Source organism: Babesia bigemina, scaffold Bbigscaff_57247, assembly GCF_000981445.1.
Source record: "Babesia bigemina genome assembly Bbig001, scaffold Bbigscaff_57247".
NCBI classification, from domain to species: domain Eukaryota; phylum Apicomplexa; class Aconoidasida; order Piroplasmida; family Babesiidae; genus Babesia; species Babesia bigemina.
The window spans coordinates 1-9,316 of NW_012236974.1; the positions used below are offsets into that span (position 1 = coordinate 1).

General features: G+C 47.6%; 2 protein-coding genes across 2 annotated transcripts; one reads left to right on the top strand and one right to left on the bottom strand.

The window, feature by feature from the left end:
* Positions 1-1,325: 1,325 nt before the first annotated feature.
* On the top strand, positions 1,326-7,034 carry BBBOND_0000720 (hypothetical protein, conserved; the record flags this gene model as incomplete). Its single annotated transcript, XM_012914918.1, has 1 exon — positions 1,326-7,034. The coding sequence occupies one exon, from the start codon at positions 1,326-1,328 to the stop codon at positions 7,032-7,034; it is 5,709 nt and encodes a 1,902-aa protein (XP_012770372.1).
* Positions 7,035-7,643: 609 nt separating this feature from the next.
* On the bottom strand, positions 7,644-7,835 carry BBBOND_0000730 (hypothetical protein, conserved; the record flags this gene model as incomplete). The annotated part of the gene is made up of 1 exon (XM_012914919.1): positions 7,644-7,835. The coding sequence occupies one exon, from the start codon at positions 7,833-7,835 to the stop codon at positions 7,644-7,646; it is 192 nt and encodes a 63-aa protein (XP_012770373.1).
* Positions 7,836-9,316: the final 1,481 nt, after the last annotated feature.

A 9,316-nucleotide genomic window follows, 5' to 3' on the forward strand; every position in this document is an offset into this window, starting at 1 on the left:
ACATCGCTCCCTAACCCACTCTACATCGCCCCTTTACCCACTCTACATCGCCCCTTTGTCCACCCTGCATCGCTCCCTAACCCACTCCACATCGCCCCTTTGTCCACCCTGCATCGCTCCCTAACCCACTCCACATCGCCCCTTTACCCACTCTACATCGCCCCTTTATCCACTCTACATCGCTCCCTTACCCACGCTACATCGCTCCTTAACCCACTCTTCATCGCTCCTTAACCCACTCTTCATCGCTCCTTAACCCACTCTACATCGCTCCCTAACCCACTCCACATCGCCCCTTTATCCACTCCACATCGCCCCTTAACCCACTCTACACCGCTCCCTAACCCACTCTTCATCGCCCCTTTACCCACTCTACATCGCCCCTTTATCCACCCTTCATCGCTCCTCTACCCACTCCACATCGCTCCTCTACCCACTCTACATCGCCCCTTTATCCACTCCACATCGCTCCTTTATCCACTCTACATCGCCCCTTGATCCACTCTACATCGCTCCCTAACCCACTCTACATCGCTCCCTAATCCACTCTACATCGCCCCTTATCCACTCTACATCGCCCCTTAACCCACTCTACATCGCCCCTTATCCACTCCACATCGCTCCCTAATCCACTCTACATCGCCCCTTAACCCACTCTACATCGCTCTTAACCCACCCTACATCGCCCCTTAACCCACTGTACATCGCTCCCTAACCCACTCTACATCGCTCCCTAACCCACTCTACATCGCCCCTTTACCCACTCTACATCGCTCCCTTATCCACTCTACATCGCTCCTTAACCCACTCTACATCGCTCCTTTACCCTCTCTACATCATCCCTTTATCCACTCTACATCGCCCCTTTATCCACTCTACATCCTTCAAATCACCTCGCCATATTACCGCTATGACCTCCTTAAACCATACCAATAACTTGTGCCTCGTCACCCTTCACTTCCCTTCTGACTGAGTCCATCGACTGGTTGATCCAGGTTAGGTATGGGAATGGTGGTAGTGGTGATGGTCTTACCAAGTTGTCTCAAGCTTTGAAAAAGTTGATTGAGGAGGCTATAAGTAGCGCTACTAACTCCCTTGAAGCCGAAAAATCTAAGCTCTCTTGCCCCTTCAAATACTCTGATAAGGAGACTTACTGTCAGTACTACGAGAAGCAGATTGAAGATTCTAAAAAACTTAATGCACCTAAACAACAAAATAATTCCAGTAACAATCACAATATAAGTCTACTTGAACAATGTATCAAGGACTGTAAATCTAAGCACGATAAACATCCTCCATCTCTTGCCTTGAAGTCTGTTGAAGAGATGATTGTCCAGCTTGGTGAATTGGCTGGTAAGCTTGGAGGATTTGTTGGTGAGAGTGAGAGTGTTAAGAAAGCCGTTATATATGCTATTATCGCTCTAATTAACAGTAATGAAGAGCTTAAAAATGACCTAAAAGATGTTTACTCTTCTCTTGTTACTAAGCTTTCTGAGTCTGTCAAGCCTGTTGACCAGGCTGATGACACCGTGAAAATTAGTGAGCTTAAGCAGCGAGTTAAGAAAGAAATTACTGAAATTAATCAACAACTTAATAAGCAAATTAAGCTTTCTAATAACTCTCCTTCTTCCCCCTCTCCCTCTGCTGAGTCAGCCAAATTGCAGTCCAAGTTGGAGGCTTTGGAGAAAGTGGAGAAGCTTTGTGGATTTCATGAGAATCTTAAGAATGCGTCAAATAATCCTAAAAAGCTCTTAGATAATTTATGTTCCGGCCTCGAGACTTTCCTCGGCTTCAACTCTGAGAGTAAAGGCTACGACGGCTCTGGGATAGTGTACTCTGACCTTGACAGGCTGTGTGACGGGGTGATGGGATTTTTGAGTGGTGTGCTTGGTGCGGTGAAAAACACTCAGACATACAATGTGGGTAAAAATACATTAAATTCGGTAAGTGATGAAATTAACAAACATCTTTGTTCAGGCCACGATGGTTTCAATAAGCTTCTTCCCATCCTGACTAAAGAGATCGAGAGGTACAACAGGGAAGTGAGAGAGTCGAATGATAAAGTTAAAAAGCCCATTAATGAGTTAATTAAATACGTCAAAGATCGAGGTGAGTTCCTTGTTGGTGTTAATAAAATTCAGGTTGAGAAGATTACTGAACACAATGAAGTGGAGAACGCTGAGAAGATGATTGACGAGAGCCTTAAGGAGTGCCAGCAGAAAGCTGCGGAATTTAACGAGAACTACAATCTCGAAAAACAAACAGATATGAAAAATGCTATTAGTTATCTCAATTCCACATTAAGTGAACGTGTCCATGTAGCGTTGAGGGCGGTGAGCCATGAGACGGAGAGGCTTCAGGCCTTGTCAGGTAAGGAACGTAAGGACCTTGATGGTTTGCAGGCGAAAATTAGTACGACGTTGAACGATCTGAAATGTAATGTAAATGAGCGAATTAAGATAAAAGTTGCCGAGCTTGTTAGGGTTTTGAAGGAAGCGGTCAAGAAGATCCTGATGGAGTTGCAGAGTATCAGCCGAGTGTTAGGAAACTACGTTCATAACATGGGAACGTGGATGTCGGAGGCTGATAAAACGCTGGATAAGGCCTTGAATAAGGTGGATGAAATAATAAAGAAAGTTGATTTGAATGATGGAGCTGAATACCCTAGGCAAATGCAGACAGAAATCGAGCAGATTCTGCTTCAGGCCAATGTTCTATTTGAGACTGCGGGGGCTGCGGGAGAGAAAGTTACAGAGTTGGTGACGGCGGCGAAGGATAAAGTCAAGAAATTGGAGGAGGGGCTTATGCAGGATTTGTACGGCTTGAGGGATGCGATTAGGTTGAAGGTCAATAAAATTCAGGACGAAATAGGGAAGCTTCACGCTGTGGTTGAGCAAGGCGAATCAACCAAAGTGACACATAAAACAATTGCGAAAGTCATTGAGCACATTCAGAATCAGATTGCAGATATCGAGGGACGATCAGGTCTGCAGGGTATCGTCGAAGGCGTTAAATCTTTTGCAGCGAAATTTAAAGAAGATGGAGACGCAACTCTAGGGGGTATTGTAAAGCAGTGGATTGTACAGATTTTGGGTAGGGAACCGGTAAAGGGTTGTATAGATAAATATATTGACGATAACAAAGGTAAATTCGAGGACCATGGTATCAATCACGCAGGACACACTGGAATTGATTCGAAATTTAAAAACAGAATCGCGGAACTTATTATTGCCAAGCTTAAGGAAAGTGGTAACGATATTATTAATGCTGCAGCTAAAGCAGTCAAAAATGATTTCGATCAAATTGGCGACGGTGAAAGCGTTGCGGTTAGCATTCAAGGATACATTGGCGCAATCAAAAAAAGTTGCGATACATTTGCCGCAGAGCTTGGTGATAAAATAAAGCACCTAAGATTCTACGTACGCAATATTGTCAACGCCATCGGGAGCGATACAAAATTGTTCAGTGCTAGGGAAAAGGGAACGCATGTCAAAAGTAACCTTGATGCTGCCGTCTCTATCACTCTCCAACAACTCGTCGCGACGGCCGTTGAAGCTGGTGAAGCCATTCGAGCTTTCGCCGATGATGAAGGTACTGCAATGCAACGGTGTTTAAATGAATCTTTTGTTACGGCTGATGATCTTAATAAGAAGCTTCAAATAGCGCTTGGCCAAGGTAGTACTTCGGGCGGCATTAACTATGCAGGCAAAGTTGACAAAGCGATTACGGACGTCAGCACTGAGATTAACACCCAGTTGCCAGATGACCAGGATCCTGCTAATATAAGGGGTGATCCACGTATATCATTGGAGAAATTCACGTTATCCTTTGCCAAGCCTAACACAAGCGGCGGAGGTAGGGGCGGCAGTAAAAGCAAAAAAGAGTTGCTTGACGATGCTATTGAAAAGATACAAAATGATGTAAACGATACGTTGCAAGGTGCCAACCACCCGCACGCTGAAATCATATCTCACGCTTCTGCTCTTACCAGATACCTAAATTATCTTTGCACTGCGGTCAGAGATGCGGCAAAAGCGGAGAACCCAGAGGGGTTGAAAAAAAAGTTATTAGAGTTGAAGGATTTCATTAACAACGACGGCGCCATGATTAACGGCAAGAAACATAAGGGTTTAAATAAATTGCATGGTGAGCTTAAAGAACTGCGAGACAGAGTGGACAAAAATCCCATCGCCTGGGCCAAGTCCTTCGAAGAGTACGCCGGCCGTATTTGCGAGCAGTACGTGAAACCAATGCACCAACATGTCGAAGACCAAGTCACTGATGCCGTCTCAAAGATAACCACGGAAGCGCGCAGAAACTACATCTCCTCCATTCAGTCGCTACTACAGTGCTTTGCGTCCAAGGTTCACAGCGAGCTGGAAACGTTGCCCAAGTCCATTGAAGACGATTTGACGCTTGGCTTCAAGGGCTTCATGGTGAAGTTTGAAAAGAGCTTCATTACGAACGAAAAGTCAATTAAAGGTATTAAAGACATTGAAACTACAAGTCCACAGAAAGAATCTCCACTGCGACAGGCGGCAACAAAATTCTTCGGAAGCGTCAACAGATTCCTACATGGTTTAGAGACACAGCCGGACTTCAAAACGGACTATGAAAAAATTAAGCCAACACGTGAGGCGCTGGCTAAGTTATTCGGAGGCCTTGTCACTTCCGAGTACTTCGATCACGAGTTTTCTCGAAATCTATCGGCGCTGAGAGTAACGCTCAGTGAATTGAAGCCCGCTACCTATGGCGAATCTAAGTGTCCGTTGCTGCTCAATACTCTGAAGGACGGTTTCACGACTTTGGTCAGTGAACTCAACAATGCGTACATCTCAGCGTACGACAGTGAGACCTTCAACGGTGAGCTAGTAAAAAACCTTCAACACGTATCCAGCACTAGTGACGTTAATATGATATATGATCTGACCGACGAAGGCACCAGGTTGTCTAAGGTGTTCCTCACGGTGCTCCGCACCTTGGACGTTTCGCTTCATACGTTGAAATCTAACTGCAAAAGTTTGCCAAAGAAACGAATCAACAGAGATACTGACATCGGCGATCTGTTAGCCGAGCAAGGTTACAAAGTGTCGGATAACGGGGAGCAAAATGGCGAGCTGCAAGACAAAAGTGAAATGACCGGAGAGCGTATCCTAGGCCGACTTATCGGTCCTAGTGAAAAGGTATACAGCAGCCACGATGATGCAAGAGAGAAAGGACCACTTAATACGCTTTCTAGTTATCTTAAGCTTTACTACGATGTCTGTCACCAAGCACTCCGGCCCAAATCACGACTGCCGTGTAATGTTAATGAAATGCTTGTATGGTTCACCGGCCTGCCACATCACCCCGTTTACGAGGAGTTGATACAGAACGGCCTCAGTGCGCCGTTTGAGAATCCATCTAAGCAGACAGTTGTGGACGATGACGGCCTTGAGCTGACGTTAACAGACACGCGGGTGGAATCCATAACAGCGCATCCAAGCAACATCACGTACAACAGCGTAAGTAAAGCGCTGCAACATCTGTGTACGAAATCTTATGATCTGCTCACCACCGTTATGGGCCACGGCAACGCCGAGACAGTGTACGCGGTCGACTTCCACACAAACACCTTCAACCTCAAATATCCCACTTCCGGTGAGGAATGTCTGCAAACCATTCTCGACATTCTGCGTCGTATGTTGCCGTCCCTCAGATACTTGTATTACCAATGCAGTCTAGGTACAAACCACGGTGGATGGGCGCAATGCCTATACGGCAGAGATATCAAGACGAGCAAATGGCCATGCAAAAATCACTCAACGGATGAACCAAAATGCCAACCAAACGACAAAGTAACGTGCCAACCAAATTGTCAACCAACGTCTCCATTAATGTCATATCTGGGTGACTGCTTAATTGGTCACTTGCCTCACAAGCTGACTTCCATCGGCTGCCGGTCCGTTTGCTCAACGTGTCCGTCTGTCGCTAAACTCGGAATGCCATGCGTCACTCCCCTCGGTTTCAGGGCGTTCTCAGGATCTACCAAAACTGGTAGAGATATATATGAAATTCTGAGGCTGCTGTTTGGTAGTGGATTAGTCTCGTCCCTTCTGTGCCTTGTACCCAGCCCGCCGAGCACGCTGCCTGAGCACTTCCAGTTTGCGTTGGCGTTAGGTAATATGTTGCATAAAGGTAAAAGCTCCAGCGCTAATGGCGTCAGTGCAGCGTTTAGAACATCGATCGAGAATGCATCTATTCGTCTCTACGAGAATCCAATGGAGCTGACCGACGCGCTTGGCGAGGCCTATGGTAATACGCAGGCTGACCACAGTCATACCAGCGGGGAACCTAAACATGCCCCGTTATCCAGTTTATCGATGAAGGAATCATGTATGCTTCCTAAGACCGACAATATTTTCTGTGGTCCCTACCTTCAATCACTGTACCACGATTCCTATTATTCTCTTGCTGAGAAGCATTGTAACCTGTACTTGTCCTGGGCGATATACTTTCCGTGGCAATTTTGGAATTATCTGAAAACCCTGTACGATTCCTTCTGCAGTATATCCTGCCAGGACTGGGGCTGCAGTGGTTGCTTAAGAGGCGACAAATGCAAGACGGGCAAACACGGTACGGACTACAACTGCAGATGCTGGAGTGTCGTCAAATGCCGCGGAGTGCAAAGCACTTTCTACAGTTACGGATTCACATTCGGCGACGCGAAGAAATTGTTGGACGACAATGAACTGAGGTATTGCCACGATTTCTGCAAACAACTTGAGAATATTCTCAATTCACAATTTCTCAAGGACCTCCTCCAAAAGTGCGACGAATTCATATTCACCATTAGGCAGCCGTTTATATGGCTTAACGTCGCACTTTGGTCACTGTCCCTCTTCTACCTCATCTGCGTAATGGTTGGCAGACTGGATGTGCTGCATATCAAGTCACACCTGAGATCACCGTCATCGCACAGGATAACGGCGCAATCATTGTTGGCTGCAGCGCAAGTCGGAAGGCTTGCCAAGATATCGTATCTACAACCGTAATTGTAATCACGTTTGCAATTCACTGTAACTCACGTAACTACTCACCTACTCACCTAAATGACAAACGTTGTATAATGTCTCGAATTACTCTAGCGGCAACCTGTGAACTAGATAGCACCTAGATTAGGTTACGACTGAACGACCCAGCAACGTGTTATCCTAGCAACCGGGCAAAGTGCTATCCTAGCAATTAGGCAAAGTGCTAAGCTAGCAACCAGGCAACGTGTTGACGTAGCAACCAGGCAAAGTGTTGAGCTAGCACTCAGGCAATGTGCTAAGCTAGCACCCAGGCAAAGTGCTAAGCTAGCAACCAGGCAAAGTGCTAAGCTGGCACACAAGCAAAGTGCTAAGCTAGCAACCAGGCAAAGTGTTAACCTAGCACACAGGCAAAGTGTTAACCTAGCACACAGGCAAAGTGCTAAGCTGGCGGATGAAACGTAATTTGGTGGGTGTTGTAGCACGTTGATTGCCTGGTGCGTTGAGTTACGCGTTGACTGTGAGAGGTGTCCGCGTTGCCTATTGAGTGAGTGTCACGTGAGGCTGGGTGATTGGTCGCTACGTAGGCGGTCGTGAGGGCCGCGGCGGGTGACCTAAGTCGTGTGTTGCGAGTCACTGGCAGGGTGGAGTAATCGGCGTCAGCCTGGTTAAGTAGCGTTTATAAGCGTCAATGTAGCGATTGTTAACATCACATTTAGGCACGTAGCCGACACGCTCCGCCTGAATGGCGCCGATACCGCGGCACGTGGCACGGTGCTGCTGCACTGTGGGAGTTGAGCGCACGGGGTTCGCTGCAGTTTTCATGGCGTTGCGAATAGTGAATAATTTAGAGTGACAGTTGGTGCTGATGACATGCGTCGCGCCAGGGCAGCTGTGGTATCCCGGGCAGCGTGGGTGTCGGTGGCCTGGGCTGGGGGATGCAGGGGTGAGGGTGAGTGTTGATGAGGGGACTGGGAGCGGCAGTGGTAGTGTTGCAGTTGGTGAGTGCTGCTTGAGTGATTGATATGTTCGCAGGCTGAGGGGACTGGGCGCGGCAGTGGTAGTGTTGTAGTGGGTGAGTGCTGCTTGAGTGATTGATATGTTCGCAGGCTGAGGGGACTGGGCGCGGCAGTGGTAGTGTTGCAGTTGGTGAGTGCGTTGCTAGGTGATTGATATGTTAGCAGGTTAGGGGACTGGGAGGCGCAGTGGTACGTGTTGCAGGTGGTGAGTGCTTTTCTAGGTGATTGATATGTTCGCAGGTTGAGGGGAGTGGGAGCGGCAGTGGTAGTGTTGCAGTTGGTGAGTGCGTTGCTAGGTGATTGATATGCTTGCAGGTTGAGGGGAGTGGGAGCGGCAGTGGTACGTGTTGCAGTTGGTGAATGCTTGCTGAGGTGATTGATATGTTTGCAGGTTGAGGCGACTGGGCGCGGCAGTGGTAGTGTTGCAGTTGGTGAGTGCTGCTTAGGTGATTGACATGTTCGCAGGTTGAGGCGACTGGAACGGCAGTGGTACGTGTTGCAGTTGGTGAGTGCTTGCTAGGTGATTGATGTTTGCCGGTTGAGGGGACTGTGAGCGGCAGTGGTAGTGTTGCAGTTGGTGAGTGCGTTGCATAGGTGATTGATATGCTTGCAGGTTGAGGGGACAAGATGAGTGATTATATGAGGTGTATATGTAATACGGGATGTCGAATGGGTTTTAGTTGTATTTGTTGTCCGTGGTGCTGTGAGAAGTGTACGACTGGTCGGGGTTGCAATGGATGTTGGGGATATATCTGGAAGCGCACTAATAACAGAGATACAAGTTACAAGTGCGAAACGTTCGGTTGTAAAACAAAATGTGCAGGCAAGGAGGACAAATGTCAATGTAAATGTTGTAAACAGAGATGTACAAGTAAAGAAGCTGAAGTCTGCCGTGTCCCTCCCCCCCCTCCACCTCCACTCCCTGGTTCCCCCGGTCTTCAGTCTCAGTCCGAGAGTCAAGCGCTGTTGTCCGGTCCTCCCACTGATGATAGTTCCAGCAACTACCTTGAAGAAAAAGCCTCCCCAGGTCTCTCAATATCCCCCTCCGCCATCGCCGCCGTCATCGTTGCCCTCATCGTCGCCATCATCCTGCTCGACCTGTGCATCTTCCGCTTCCCGGTGGGCCGCAACATCCGCGATTTCCTCGTCCGCAAGATACCCTTCTGCATCGCGTTTTACAGCTGAGATCAGCAATTTGTTGGCGCTAACATCGTAATCCAAATCCCACTGATCACCTAACTGGCAACTGACATCTAATGTTTTAGACAGTAATGATTGCATTGATGA